General features: G+C 48.8%; 1 protein-coding gene across 1 annotated transcript in view; it reads left to right on the top strand.

Moving 5' to 3' along the window:
* HSPA9 (heat shock protein family A (Hsp70) member 9) overlaps positions 1-14,392 on the top strand; it is a 31,174-nt gene extending 16,782 nt beyond the window's left edge. Inside the window, exons 15-21 of the mRNA XM_014955778.1 lie at positions 2,761-2,988; positions 3,778-3,882; positions 4,760-4,877; positions 7,218-7,312; positions 9,768-9,860; positions 12,679-12,819; positions 13,616-14,392. Coding sequence (XP_014811264.1) covers positions 2,761-2,988; positions 3,778-3,882; positions 4,760-4,877; positions 7,218-7,312; positions 9,768-9,860; positions 12,679-12,819; positions 13,616-13,675 — 840 coding nt within the window. The 3' untranslated portion in view covers positions 13,676-14,392. The remainder of the gene's footprint in view (positions 1-2,760; positions 2,989-3,777; positions 3,883-4,759; positions 4,878-7,217; positions 7,313-9,767; positions 9,861-12,678; positions 12,820-13,615) is intronic.
* Positions 14,393-15,757: the final 1,365 nt, after the last annotated feature.

Genomic DNA, 15,757 nt, shown 5'->3' with positions numbered 1-15,757 from the left:
AAAGTAGTCACATGAAAGCAGTGACAAGGGACTCTCTCGTCCTGTTTAATGAGCTCAGCTCGGATCTGGGGGCTGTAGCTGAGTTGCACTTCACAAAGACAAGTGGGAGTTCTCAGGAGTTGAAAATTCAACTTGAATTTCTCATGTGGACCAAACATAAGCAGCATTGTTCAGGGTGTTTTCTCTTGTCGTAGACTGCATTGTGTGATGAAGGTACACTTCAGTGACAATAATCCTTGCCTTCTGGTGGATTTCTTCCCCCGTGTAGAACACTTAGAGCTAGCTGTGAGGAAACTGCACAAGCAGAATGGTTTTGTTACCTGCTGGTTGCCTGTATTTGGCTACCTATGTGTTGTGAAGCATATTGAACTGGCTGTTCCAAACACTCCTTACCTAATATCTGGCCCTCGTGTTACGTGGTGATAAGCACCAACAGGTAACTTAAAAGCTTGCTCTGCTGACATGCACAGTCCTGCAGATCAGGTGCTGCCTGCTGTTGATTTACTATTTTTGTTGGTAGCGATGCAGGCTGCTGCTGAGCTCCCCTGAAGTCAGAGCTGAACGCGTACAGACACGCTCTCTTCGAGGGTACAGCCTGTCCTTTTCTGCAGAGATCATCAAAATATCATTCCATGGGGATCCATCAGGCTTGGACTATTTGTTTGCTGTTAACATTTGTGTTTTGCAGGTCTTTTCTAGGTTTGTAGGTGTGTACCTGGTCCTGCTTGGGATTGATTTAGGGTTTGGTGGTGGGTTTTTTTTTTCCTTCCCCAAGTGTTAACTGAGCCTGGTGGCTGGAGGTGATATTCCTGTGTGCAGAAGGTCACCCAGGCAGGGGAACCAGAGCAACAAGATAAACAGAAGGGACTGCTCTGGCCAAAGCTCCAGTGGAGTAACTGTGCTGTACCTTCCCAAAGTCCCTGCTCTTCCAGCTGGATAGAGGAAAAATGTTGTGATTATCTGTGTATAAAGTGACAAAAACCACCTCTAGAATTGGGGAAGCCCTTCCTGAAACATCATGTCTCCTTTAGGGGTGGGAGACAGTGCTTAAATATTGATTTTATTTTTTTTATGATTAATTTTACTTTTTTTACCCCCTATTTCTAACCCATGGCATTTGTGGCACTGAGCTTACAGAGTGCTTTCCAGTGTGCCTGTAGTTACAGCTCTGGCTCCAAGAGCAGCGCCCGTATGTTGCGCACAGCGTGTGCGTCGTGGTGTTCGTGTCCCCCTGCTAGGAGGGAACGTGCTGCCTTTGGGGTGCTCCAGGAGACAGACAGTGTGTGGTTAGAAGGAACGTTTCTTTTGTACTGTAAAATATGCCTCCAGAGGGAAAAGACTTGCACTTAATTATATGCTCGTACATAAAGCTTACTCCTCTGTAATGAACACTCCAGGAAGGTGTCTCTTGGCGTGAGCGCAGAGGGGTTGATGTTTGCTTACAGCGCAGTTTTCCGGGCACATGGGGCTCACCTCTGCCATAAAAAAGACATTGAGGTGCTGGAGCGGGTCCAGAGAAGGGCGACAAAGCTGGTGAGGGGTCTGGAGAATAAGTCTTATGAGGAGAGGCTGAGGGAACTGGGGTTATTCAGCCTGGAGAAGAGGAGGCTGAGGGGAGACCTTACTGCTCTCTACAACTCCCTGAAAGGAGGGTGTAGAGAGGTGGGGATCGATCTCTTCTCCCAAGTCACAGGCGACAGGACCAGAGGAAATGGCCTCAAGTTGCACCAGGGGAGGTTCAGGCTGGATATTAGGAAAAATTTTTTCACTGAAAGGGTTCTCAGCCATTGGAATGGGCTGCCCAGGGAGGGGGTTGAGGCCCCATCCCTGGAGGTGTTCAAAAGACGGGTTGATGTGGTGCTGGGAGGTATGGTTTAGTGATGATGTTCCTTGTTTGTTGTGTGGGTGTCTATTTTTGTCAGTTAGGTTGATGGTTGGACAAGATGATCTTTAAGGTCCCTTCCAACCTAGAAGATTCTGTGATTCTGGGTATACTCAGGGAAGGAAGCTGTGAGGGGAACGAAGCCCCACACCCTTCTCTAGTACAGCAGAGGAGCAAACTGCTTGTGCTTGGGTGCAGAGACCTTGTTGCCTTCCCATCCAGATACTTCAGCAGCAAATCTGTTGCAATTGTGAGCACGTCCTTCCAAAGGGGCAGAGCAGTGAAAAGCTGGTAACGCAGCACAGGCTGTCTGCTGACATAGCAAACCTACATCTCTGGTGAAACAGCCCATTAAATGGAGTTTAAAATACTGTACTTCATACAATCTCCTTTTTTTTTTTTTTTCCCCTCCTCTCCTTTATTACACACAAACAAGATGAACTGTCCTGCTCTGGATCTATTTTCCTCTGCCTCCGCAGCTGTACTGTCCTTGGCAGCTGTGTTCTGCCCACTTGCACGAGTTCCCAGGGAGCAGTCCTTGAACTCCTGCTTGATAAGCGTGGAGTCATCCCTTCTGAACATCCCTGGGCTGCATGAAAGGAGTGCTGTAGGTTGACTTGCAGCTGGCAAACGTGCTTGCAAGAGTCTCCAGAGAAGGGGTTGTCTAGACTGAAACGAGTGCGTTTAACGGGGGATGTGGAAGATGGGGAATCAGGGAGCAGTCACAAGGCTGAAGTTTAGTATTTCTGTCGTGCTGCGGGGTTACGTGGCAGCAGGAGCACAAAGATACAGACCTTGTGCCAAGGCTGGCATGTTCTTATGGCCACGGCACCGGGCAGTGATGGTTCACATACGAGCTGTGCTTTCTCTCAATTCAGGTGCAGCAGACTGTACAGGATTTGTTTGGCCGTGCTCCTAGCAAAGCAGTTAATCCTGACGAAGCCGTTGCCATCGGAGCGGCTATTCAGGGTGGTGTGTTGGCTGGAGATGTTACTGATGTGCTGCTGCTGGACGTAACTCCCCTCTCCTTGGGGATTGAGACGCTGGGAGGTGTCTTCACAAAGCTCATCAACAGGAATACTACCATACCCACTAAGAAGAGCCAGGTACAAATTGACTCCAGGTGGGGTTGGGTCTTTTGTGGTGGAAGCATCCCAGTGGTGGATGGTCTTGTCTCCTCCACATCTGGCAAGGAGAAGCATTGTAGAAATCTAATTTAGCATCAACCACTGTATCTCTACTGATTATTACTGTGCCCAAGAGGGAGGTAAGTTGGGTTAATGTGTGCCAGGATGCCCCAGGATGTTTGTGGCCTGGTCACAGTCGCAGTGTGTGTGCCATGATGTCACTGTCAACACATCATTCTGAAGAAGAATTGTGTGGAGATCTTCTGTAACTGAGCACCGCACCCCTCTGAGACCACGTTCCTTGGACTGTACACCTTAGAAGGGATTATTTATTATTTTTTTTTTCCCCCTGTGTGGGCCCTGATAGACTTGGGTGTGATCTTTTCTTTCACTTTGCCTTGTCTGGGGCTGCCAGTGTGTGCTCTGACTGATAACGCTTGTTCTCTGTGGGGCTGGGTGGGAGCACTGCTGCTTGGGGAGGAGGTGTTCTGGTGATGTGGCTGCACTGGAGCCTGCTGCTGGCCTGGTATTACCAGGTTTCCTTGGCTCAAGTACTTACAGGATGAGAAGCCAGTGAACTTGACCATTGTTAGTCTTCCTGCCTTGGTGTTTTGTCAGAGGAACAGGAGAACAAGCAGCATTTAATGATTCTTTGTCTCTCTGAAGTAGTTTCTCTTTATTCCTTGTTGTTTAGTCAGCATTTAACTGCGTCTGTTCATGTATTGTAATTTCCTGCCTACCCAGTAACTTTCTCTTCCTTTTCCACAGGTGTTTTCTACAGCTGCTGATGGGCAGACTCAAGTGGAGATTAAAGTGTGCCAGGGGGAGAGAGAGATGGCTAGTGACAACAAGCTTCTTGGCCAATTCACATTGGTACGTTGGCTACTCAGTATTCCTGACCTTAGACATGACCTTCTTGGAGAAGTTCGAAGCCTTCTCCGTTTCAGTTGACCCCTGGTGTTGGGGGGAGTCCTCTCACAGAAGACATCTGACCCTATTTGTCCTAAAAAAGCCTGTGCAGGAGATCACCTTAGTGTGGGCCTTTCCTCTGGTGTTGCAAAGACAACACTTGGAGCAGGCTCCAGGATACCTGCAGTCCCAGAGAAGCCCATTTCTAGCCCAATGCTGCTTTTCTGTGAATGCCCATGGAACTGCCCTGCTTACTGGAGATCAGAAGTGCTCCAGGGATTCACGTGTGCAGTGTGGGGCTGCCTGACCAGCTCCCTGTGCAGAGTTGGTTTGGGCAATGTTGGCAAAGTTCAGCACAGTTTGAACTGTTTACCCAAACTTGCTGTTGCTAGAAAGAGCCATCCAGAAAGGAAAGGCTTTGCCTTTCTTCTGTACTTTTGAAGGAAGCTGCACTGATGGTCACTCTCTTTTAATATGATAGCCTGGAGGTAGTCAGTAAAGTCCAGTCATGTCCAGAACTGAGGAAACAAGAGTATCTTGCCACATCCCGGAAGAGAAGAGTTTAGCAGTATAGTAGAGCCTGTGTCACCCCCAAACCAAACTTTGGGGCTACCTCTTGTGGTTTCAGTGCACTTGTTCTAGGTAGAAACCTGTGTCTGGTTAAATCTAGATACTGCTAATTCACCGCGTGATGCCAACAGACATCTAGAGGACTTGCCTCTGATTAATTAATAGTTGATTCAACTGACAGATCACCAAGATAACATGCCCAGCACTGAAGCCACCTACCCTGAGCCCATGTCTGTGTGGGAGCTAATGGCTAAATACTTCTCCTTCTCAGGTTGGGATTCCTCCAGCGCCGCGGGGAGTGCCCCAGATTGAGGTCACCTTTGACATTGATGCTAATGGTATCGTTCACGTCTCTGCCAAAGATAAAGGCACCGGACGCGAACAGCAAAGTAAGTGCTCTGGGGTGCTGCCCGGGGAGGAGGAGGAGGAGAGGTGTGGAGCTGTGGTGGTGCCACAGCACGCTGGGCACTGAGGCTGACACTGGGTGACTCCAGAGGTGGGCAGCCTGCAGTCCAGGAGTGGGGACCGCGATGCGTGTCGCTTGGTGAAACATCAGGATGACACAAGCAATCTCTTGTGTCTCAGCGTAGATGCAGTTGAAGTCATCTTGGCCTGAGTGCCTCCTCTGGAAAGAGGGGCAAAGGGAGAAGTGACAGCTGGCCCATAGTTTCATTTCAAAGAACTTAAAGCCTCTGTTGCCCTCTCTGCTCGCCTGCCGACAGAGACTGCCACCAGTGGATGCTCTCTCCTTGCACACAAGGCAGAGATGAAGCATCTGCCTATACCAAAGTCAAGGAAGTCCTCATTGGCAGGATTTTGCCACATTCCAAGTCATTTTGTGCTGTATGATGGTCCTTTCTTGGTCTTGCACCCTGCTGTGATGGCTACTGCCACATTTCAGTGGAGTGCAAGTGTTTCATGGGGTTTCCTGGATGTATCAGCCGTGCCTCAGTCCCCAGAGAGGTGTTGGGCCTTCAGGTTGGCTACCTGGGGGCTCACAGGTGCTTGTGGAGCTTACAAGGGATGTCCTGTGTCCCTGAGGAGCTCGGAGTGGTGATGTTCTGTCCTAAACTACCCTGAAGGGACAGAGTTTGGGTTTAGGACCTTGTAGGAGTTGCTCCCAAGGGAACAGCATGCTTGGGAGCACCCTCTGCTAACCCAGGGAGAGCTGTCTGTCTGTCTGAGCCTCCCTGCCTGAAGGTGCCAGCTTTTAGCAGAGAAATCAAATTAGGAAAGATCTCTGTTGAATTCAAGGCATGTCAACACTGAACACGTCAGCCCTGTGCGAGCCCCTGTTTTGTTTCTAATTACTTCATTACAAAGGCCTTGAAATTCAAGTCTCTTGAAGCATCAGGTATTTTGCCTAACCACCTTGTTAATTGATAGCCATTTAGGCTGGAAACGTCTCTAAATGGCAGGAGGTTTGGGGACTTCAAGCTGTCAGTGTATTTTGCTGTGTAGTGCCATGAAGTGTTAGGTCTGCTGGTCTGGGGTAATTAACGCCACGGTTGACATTTTCTAAAGCTCTGTTGTGGGCTCAGAAAATTAATTTGAAGCATTTATAGATTCCCCTGATAGAAAATAGATCTCTTTTGTGGCTCTGACTGGGAAGTCTCTAAACTGCCCTTGTCTTGTTTCTTGGAGGCAACCACTTGAGCAATCAAATGCATGCTCCAGTTAAAAAAAATATCGTTAACTCTGTGTTGGCAACTTGAAGGTACATGCTCTTCTTAATCATGCTGCTTGGCTTTTGGCAGAGGTTTGTTACCACAACCACCCTGCATGTTAGTTTGATTTCCTTTTAGATTTTCAATTTGTTCATAGGTTTTCAATGTGCTTTCTACCTCTGAAAAGCCATCTCCTGATAACAGGCAACTGGCAATTTTTTAGCTGCTTATCTGTATTGCAGACCTAGTCCTTACTGTAAAGCTGAGCTGCTTGCCCCACGCTTGCATCCAAAGGATGTGGGTCTTTATTTGGGGCTTTGTACTGTTGAGAAATATTACATAGAAAACTTATTACTAGTGAGGGTCTTAGTATCCCCTTTTTTTGGACTTTGTGATATCCTGGATGTTGGGTCCTCTCTCTTTCACAATGAAATTATGCTTTACTGCAGAAATTAGCTTAAGTCTAGATTCTCCTTTTTGCCACTGATGGAGAGGGGGGAAGAAAAAAAGGTGGGGGGACACACCTTTTAAGAGGCTGCTCACAGAATCACACTATGTTCTGTGTGAGGAGCTGGGTGGGGAATCTTGTCTTATCCTGCTCCCAGCCTGGGCTGCTTTCCAGCAGTGAAAGGAGTCTCTGTACTTTGATAACACGATTCCTTCTCTTTAGATTTTTTTTTTTTTTTACTGTTGATTTTTCTGCTGGTTTTCTTTAGTTTGGTGGGTTTTAACCTGCCAGAGTGCCCCTTTCATTTATGGGGGCTTTGTGTGCACACTCACTTTCCAGGAGCAGTAGCTGGAGAATGGTCAAAGTGACACACAGACCAGTGGACAGGAGGTGTCTGGCAGAGCTGGGGACTTCATAGATCTGAGATGTCAGGCTTTCTTCATGCCAGCAGCATCGCTGTGTCTTCAAAGAGCTGTCTGGCTTTGTACTGCCCACGGGGTCTTTGCAGGCGCAGAGTCCCTGAGTGAGGCTGCTGCCATTGAGAGGGTTTGGGAAAGAATACTCTCCTCAAAGATGAAAGCACGTTCTCTGTTAATGCTTCTTCTCTAATGCAGTCGTTATCCAGTCTTCTGGTGGCCTTAGCAAAGATGAAATTGAGAACATGGTGAAGAATGCAGAGAAATACGCAGAGGAAGACAGGCGAAGAAAGGTAATGTGATGGTTACGGTATCTCCCAGCTAGGGGTGTCTCTGCTGGTTATTACTGTTCTGTATCACCTTTTGAAGGAGCTGTGGGTTCTGGTCTCTACCATCTCCAGCTGTTTCTGCAGTTGCCCAAATATCTGCACTGCTTTGCAATTCTAGTTATGCTTTTCATCATCAATTCTCTTTACTGTCCACCTGCCTGTTACCTTGGCTGTTTATTTGATGCTTGCCTACTACAGCTGGGTTCTCACAGTGATGTTCTCTTTAAATGGAGCCACTATGGGGATATTAAGTTACTTTCTATGAGTTTATTTTAAAGCTTAATTTATAGAACCTGCCGAGTGAAACTGCACCTTAGCCTCTTCCTTCCTAAGTGGGAAGTTGTTTTCCACAGGGCTTAAAATCTCCCTGTGGCATCTTGAATGCTGTGTTCACCTGAGCTCAGTGTTTGCCAGGTGAAGCCATCAGGAGGTCTTTGCAAGCCTCACTGACTTTAAGAAGAAAAGGCTGACGCTTGCCATGGTTGGGTGACTGAACCTGTGATATACATAGGATTAATGGTTGGAGCTAATTGGTTTAATGAGAGTAGTACTAATGAGTTATGCTACTAAATATAGAGCATTGATTTTTAAGCAGACACTGCGAAGGCCTGCTCTGGGGTATGGCACCAGCATGTAGTTAGTGATTGCTGATGCTGGCACACTGGATTTATCCACTTTGTGTCCTCCTAGTCTGTAGAAACCTCTCTGAGGTGTTCAGGCAGGGCTGTAACTGTCACCCTCAGCACTGAAGGGATCAGAAGGGGACTAAAGGAGAGAATGCATGGAATAAATTCACGTGAAGCAGCATCACCTTGACTCAAAAGCTCTAAAGCCACAACACGTTGGCTATTGGCGTTGCTAGGTTAGATGGAGAACCTTTAAAGACCTTGGCTTGAAAGTCCTAGTGTTTAAATAACTGCATCAGTGCTTGTGTTTGGAGAGGCTGCACTGAAAACTTGTTCCTGTTGCCTTTCTTCAACTTGGTAACTTAAATCACTGAATAAATTCTTCCCTGTCTGGGAGCGGGGCTCATCTCTGTCGAGCGGTCAATCAGAGGAAGGTGGTTAGGTTGCTTGCTTAACTAATGCTTCTCTTTACTTGACACGTAACTATAACTGTCAGAATTCCTTCATTACACCTTTCTGCTCATGGTTTTACTGCCATGGCAGTATCATGAACACATAAACAGAACTATCACTCTGCTGGATTCAGCATCCTGCTGTGCACCTTGACATCCCACAAAGACTGAAGACGTAGTGTAGAAACAATTATTTTTCACCAGGGGAGAGGCTGCACTGAAAACTTGTTCCTGTTGCCTTTCTTCAACTTGGTAACTTAAATCACTGAATAAATTCTTCCCTGTCTGGGAGCGGGGCTCATCTCTGTCGAGCGGTCAATCAGAGGAAGGTGGTTAGGTTGCTTGCTTAACTAATGCTTCTCTTTACTTGACACGTAACTATAACTGTCAGAATTCCTTCATTACACCTTTCTGCTCATGGTTTTACTGCCATGGCAGTATCATGAACACATAAACAGAACTATCACTCTGCTGGATTCAGCATCCTGCTGTGCACCTTGACATCCCACAAAGACTGAAGACGTAGTGTAGAAACAATTATTTTTCACCAGGTTTCCACTGGAATTGCTTAGTGTCCTGAGAAGATTATCACACCCTTGTTTGGGCAGACTCTTCTTCCAGATGGAGGGGGCTGGGTGTCCCAGAGACTGATTGCTGGTGAAATAGTTCATGCTGATGCTGGGACTGAATTACATCTCAGGAGTACTGTTCCTCTGTACCTACAGCCTACCCTGTCCCCTGTTGCTTGTCTTTGTAACAGTAATATTAAAAACTTACTAGGTATTTCTTGCCTAGCATAGGGGGTTTTTTCCACCGTTGAGGTGCTACAAGCATTTGTAATAAGGAGACATGAGTAAAACAGCCCAGCATTTTAGTTCTGCCTGGTGTATGCTGCTTTCCTGAGGAACAGAGAGTGCCTGAGGTGCTACAAGCATTTGTAATAAGGAGACATGAGTAAAACAGCCCAGCATTTTAGTTCTGCCTGGTGTATGCTGCTTTCCTGAGGAACAGAGAGTGCTGTCCTGTCTCTGCAGTTGCTGGCTCTTTCAGTAGTGCCATTCCAGTCGCTCCTACTTCCAGGGAAGCAGGATTTGCTATGTGTGAAAGCATGAGGACTGCCTCATAGACTGTCTATTCAGGCTTCCTGGTGCCAGGATGCATCTAGAAATGGGTTGCTTGCATTTCTTCTTCCCATCTCGCCGTTAGAAAGGACCCTGGGTGGGAGCTAGAGTGGGATTCAGCAGTTTGGGGAAAGAAGTGTCAGCTGCTCCTTCGTACCTACGCGACTCGTATTGCCAGTGTTGTATTTGGTAAGCACTTAGGATCCTCTCTCTCACCCAGGAACGCGTGGAAGCTGTAAATATGGCTGAAGGCATCATCCATGACACAGAGTCGAAGATGGAGGAGTTCAAGGATCAGCTGCCAGCAGATGAGGTGGGTGGTTTCACAGGAGGTGAGATTCCTCGCTGTATTTTGGCTCAAATTCTCTCTGAACTCACAGCTGGCTCTGGGCAGCAGCACCAACTCTGGGTTTACTTCCATGTGGTGGAAAGATGGCACAGTCATCAGCTCCTCTGGTTTTGCAGTTGATGAGTGGGATGAGCGGGGCTGGTGGGGGCTGTAAGGACATACTTAGGAGAACATGGTTTAGATAATAGCAAATATCTTATTTCAAAGTGTGAGTTCAGTGTTGCTGAAGATCTGAGAGCCTGGGAAGCTGCTAATGCAAGGTTTCTGCATGAATTATGTCCTTGACTTGGCCTTGCTGTGGTTTGATAAGGACTGTTCCGTGTGAGGGGAGAGTTTTGCTCAAAAGCTAGAAATTACAAACAGAGCTAGCAGTGTATTAGCAGAGGGACAAAGGCAAAGCTGCTGTGCAGTCCCGGCAGCCGCGCTTGTACGAACGCAGCACCCGAGAATTTGGAGGCTACGAAAATTACTGGATCCACTCAACTCCAATTTTTCTTCTATCTTTGGAGTGAAGTGGATATTTAGTATCGAGAGAGTGCTTTCTCATACTGTTCTAAGTGACAGTTTAATTTTTGCATTACGAATTTCAAAAGCCAAATTTAAAACAGATTGCACAATCTTCAAGTTAACAGCTCTCCAAAGCAGAATGAAAGGGCTCCTCGGGCTCCTCTGCGAGGCGTTTGAGGGAACAAGAGTACAGTTCGTTGGTAAGCAGCCTCTGATGGGTTCAAATACTGTTTTTCAGCCCAGCTCCTCTCTTCTAGGATGGATATTGGCTGTGTTTGGGGTTGTGGTTGCTGGAGTTTTGTCTCTCGGGAGCACAGAGCCTCAATCCTTGTTCCCTGTAGTGTTTTTTGGGGAGTAATGAGGGGACGAGTACAGTTCGTTGGTAAGCAGCCTCTGATAGGTTCAAATCCTTGTTCCCCGTAGTGTTTTTTGGGGAGTAGTAATGAGGGGACATGAGGGAATGGCTGGAGAGCAGCCCTGAGGAGAAGGACTTGGGAGTGCTTATGGACAAGAAGCTCACCATGAGCCGGCAGTGCGTGCTGGCAGCCCAGAGAGCCACCCTGTCCTGGGCTGCATCAGGAGAAGGGTGGCCAGCAGGTCTCGGGGGGTGATTCTGCTCCTCTACTCTGCACTCATGATACCCCATCTGGAGCTCTGTGTCCAACTTTGGAGTCCTCAACACAGAAAGGACATGGACTGGCAGGTCTGAGGGCCACGAAGATGATCAGAGGGATGGAGCACCTCTCCTATGAAGACAGGCTGAGGGAGCTGGGGTTGTTAAGCCTGGAGAACAGCAGACACCGGGGAGACATTAAAGCTGCCCTTCAATACCTGAAGGGTGCCTATAGAAGAGCTGGAGAAGGACTCTTTGCCAGGAGGTGTAGTGATAGGACAAGGGGAAACGGTTTTAAATTGGAAGAAAAAAGATTCAGATTAGATCTCAGGAAGAAATTTTTTACTCTGAGGGTGGTGAGACACTGGGACAGGTTGCCCAGAGAAGCTGTGGCTGCCCCATCCCTGGAAGTGTTCAAGGCCAGGTTGGATGGGGCTTGGAGCAACCTGCTCTAGTGGGAGGTGTCCCTGCCCAGGGCAGGGGGGTGGAACTCAATGATCTTTGAGGTCCCTTCCAACCCAAACCATTCTGTGATTCTATGAGTAGCAAAGCTTGGAAGAAGCCCTGTGCTGTGTGGGTGGAGATGGTGGCTTGACACAGAAGGCGTGGATCTCCTTTCCCTTCCTGTGGGTCTGGAGGAGAGTTCTGCCCACATTTTGCTGGGGAATGCTGCCAGCACAGCTGTCCCCCAGTAACCTCTCTTCCCCAGCAGCGTGCCAGTCTGACGGAGACACACCAGACTGGGGGAGACAGATGGCTACAGGGGCTGGGATGAGTCTTGCTTTTACTCCCCTCTGCTCCTTCACCACGTGCAGCAGAGGGATTAACCAGGGTGGTGAACACCCTCAGTCACTTGCTCCAACCCAAACCATTCTGTGATTCTATGAGTAGCAAGTCCCTTCCAACCCAAACCATTCTATGAGTAGCAGAGCTTGGAAGAAGCCCTGTGCTGTGTGGGTGGAGATGGTGGCTTGACACAGAAGGCGTGGATCTCCTTTCCCTTCCTGTGGGTCTGGAGGAGAGTTCTGCCCACATTTTGCTGGGGAATGCTGCCAGCACAGCTGTCCCCCAGTAACCTCTCTTCCCCAGCAGCGTGCCAGTCTGACGGAGACACACCAGACTGGGGGAGACAGATGGCTACAGGGGCTGGGATGAGTCTTGCTTTTACTCCCCTCTGCTCCTTCACCACGTGCAGCAGAGGGATTAACCAGGGTGGTGAACACCCTCAGTCACTTGCTTTCTGACATGCCTTAAATAGAGTTGAAAACCACCTTTTTAATGTCTTTTTTCCCCCCTTTATCCCAGTTCCTTGGGTGGCTGGCTGGCTGGTGAGGTGTGCCAGGGAGAGCAGCTCTCATCCTTGGCGGGCTGGTCGGTCTCCACGGGGCTTTCTGTCCTCGGCGCCTCTGCTGAGATGGCAAACAAGGGGACCAATTAATGCCAACTGGGGCATGTTTAGTGCAGTGGCCAGGTGCCCACGGGGAACTGAGCACAGCCCTACTCCCTGCAGACCATATGGCTCAATTTCAGACTTAACTTTGCAGCTTCTGGCCAAAAAGAACCAGTTTTGCTGCAGCCAGTAGGTGGGTGAAACGACAGGAATGAGGTTCTCTGTGACCAAAACGCGGGATTTCATGATGCATGTTTGTGTTTTATTTGCAGTGCAACAAACTGAAGGAAGAAATTGCTAAAATGAGGGAACTTCTGGCTCGTAAGGATAGTGAAACGGGCGAAAACATCAGGCAGGCAGCAACCAGCCTGCAGCAGGCTTCCCTGAAGCTCTTTGAAATGGCATACAAGAAGGTAGGTTCGCTGTCATTTCCACGTCCCAGCCCTCGGATGGGGAGGGGTGTGTGGGGGACACCAAACATTTAGCCAGGGTGTGGTGTTGGGTCTTGGAGCAGCTCCCTCTGAGGGACACTTGTAGAAAGTCAGAGCTGAAGGCCCAAAACTTTGGCCATCCTGCTGGGGGTGGCTGTTTCCTGGGTGGTGTGTTGTGTTTCTGTCCAGCGTTGTATGAAAAAGTGCTGGATACTTAATCAGGAGCAGTAAGAAAAGCACGAACGGGGCTCTCCCCTGGGTGTGTGGAGTGCCTGAAGTAATAAAGTAACACTGGACTTACTTTAAGGATGACTGTATAACAGGCTTCCTGTTTAATTTAATTAAAAATTACAGTAGTAAGGCCGTCAAGGTTTTCTTCTCCCCGGCGAAAGGCCGCCCTGGCAGTGGTGTGCCCCAGCTGTCCTGGGAAGTGTCCCAGGATGGAAGTGGCTCTGCCCGGGTGACCTTGGTGGTGGCTAAGCTCTCCCTACTGTGGAAAGCTGCTTTTCTGCTGTCCAACTGGAAAAGTCCAGTGCTGCAGCACGAGCCCGTAACATCCACTGGGAAGGCACAAATAAGGGGAAGATAATTTCCTCCCTCTTAAAGCAGCCAGGCAGAGACGGGGACGGTTTCCACTCCCCACTGCACAACTACCCTTTTCACTCAAGGAAGGGTTTCTTCACCCTAGAACTAACTGAAGCAGCAAACTAGGGGAAAAAAAGATGTCCAGGAGAAACATTTTGTTGTTACTCCGACTAATAAGCCAACTCTTTCACAGATGGCCTCTGAGCGAGAGGGTTCTGGAAGCCCAGGGGATCAGAAGGAGGAGAAGCAATAAGAAGTCTCTGTCGTGCCAGGACTAGAGTTATGAAGAAGAGGTCGATTTCTTGACGCTTGGGAGAGAAGGGACCTTCCTGAGCAGCAATGGGCAGAATTCAGACTTACTGTGTTTTTGCAGTATTCTATATATAAAAATTCTTTAATGTATAAACTTAGTGATGTGTCTGCTAGATAAATTGTCACTTGATGAAAGTTAATTCATGCCAGATGAAGTTCTTCAAAGTGTTTGGCCCCGTGGTATTCGACTGAGGCAACCTTGGGGACTCGCTGATCGTTTCTTTCTGATCCTTGACACGATGGTGTACTAAATCTGATACCCGACTTGGAAAACCATGTCACTAAATGGAAGGGTGGAGATGGAAGCCCTGCTGGAACTGGGGAGGAGAATAACACCTGTAGGGACCTCCTTGTGGATCCAAGCAGGTGATGAGGCCCAGGAACTGTGCTGAGAAGGCTGGTTCCATGGCTAGGGAGTGTTTTCAGATCTGCAGCGAGGTTAGTACCCGCCTTCTCGAGGAGAGGGGCGACTTCAAATTCAGCTGTAACATGATTTCTCACAGAAGAGGCTGCGTGGCAGTTAAATACTTCGCTTGTCTGAGCCTTCTGCTCCATCCTGTCTGTTCTCTGCTTATGGTAAAACAAATTCCTTGATAATAAAACTGTTACTGGATCCATTCTGGATTTTTTTAAAATAAAAGCAGAAAAGTGTCCAAGATGGAGTTGGTGGTATCCTGGCCTGTGGTGAAGAACGTGAGCGTGTTAACTGTCTGTGAGAGCTCCTGAGGGGGGAGTAGTGGCACCGTGCAGCCTTGTGGAACTTGTGCTTGGTTTATGTGGAAAAAGAAGGAATGTGGTGTGAGATCAGGGTCAGTCCCTTCTGCGAGTGTCACTGGCTGCTCTCAGGGGAGACCTGTGATCCTGAGACCACTCTGTGCCAGGCTCTGAAATGGGCTGAAGACTCAGAGCAGCGGTTGCCCACTGCTGTTTCTAGCGACCGAGTTGTCCCAGGAGCTGTGGTCTCCTTCCCACCTCCTTCCCCAGATACATTGAGCTGTTTCTCCTTCCCCTGTGCATGTAAGCTGGCTGGAAAGAGAAAGAAAACTCTGCAGCTGCCTCATCCTGACAGCTCGGATATTTAGGAGGGAGGAAAGGCTGCTTTAAACAGTCTCCTGGTCCTGGTTTTTTGGGGTTTTTTTTTTAAGTGGGAGGGCTTTGATTTCTCCCAGGCAGCTGAGAGGTGCTGAAGTCACATCAGCAGCGTGGTTCCCTGCAAACTTTGAGGAGCTGCCGAGAATAATCTGCTTTACAAAACTCCAGCACCGGCGACTTCTGTCCTGAATTTACCTTCCCTGTCAAAAACTACAGTCTGAAAAAGAGGAGGAATTCACCTTGGGAATTTCAGGTGCTGAAAAGTCCTCACAGGTGAGTTTAGGAAAAGTGGGTTAGATGAACGGACAGTGAGGTGGATTGAAAACTGGCTGAAAGACAGAGCTCAGAGGGTTGTGATTAGTGGCACAGAATCTAGTTGGAGGTCTGTAACAAGTGGGGTTCCCTGGGGGTCAGTACTGCTTCCAGACCTCTTCAATATATTCATCAATGACCTGGATGAAGGGAAGAAATGTCCCCTCAGCACGTTTGCTGATGACACAAAGCTGGGAGGGGTGGCTGACACCCCAGAAGGCTGTGCCACCATCCAGCGAGACCTGGACAGGCTGGAGAGTTGGGCAGAGAGGAACCTGATGAACTTCAACCAGGGCAAGTGCCGGGTGCTGCACCTGGGGAGGAATAACCCCCTGCACCAGGACAGGGTGGGGGTGACCTGCTGGAGAGCAGCTCTGAGGAAAAAGACCTGGGAGTCCTGGTGGACAACAGGATGGCCATGAGGCAGCAATGGGCCCTGGTGGCCAAGAAGGCCAAGGGCATCCTGGGGGGCATCAGGAAGAGTGTGAGCAGCAGGTGGAGGGAGGTCATCCTGCCCCTCTGCTCTGCCCTGGGGAGGCCCCATCTGGAGCACTGGGACCAGTTCTGGGCTCCCCAGTTCCAGAAGGACAGGGAACTGCTGGAGAGGGGACAGCAGAGG

This window comes from Calidris pugnax, unplaced genomic scaffold (assembly GCF_001431845.1).
Source record: "Calidris pugnax isolate Ruff unplaced genomic scaffold, ASM143184v1 scaffold228, whole genome shotgun sequence".
Taxonomy (NCBI): domain Eukaryota; kingdom Metazoa; phylum Chordata; class Aves; order Charadriiformes; family Scolopacidae; genus Calidris; species Calidris pugnax.
The sequence above is the reverse complement of the archived record's forward strand: the minus strand, read 5'-3'. Positions and strand labels throughout refer to the sequence as shown.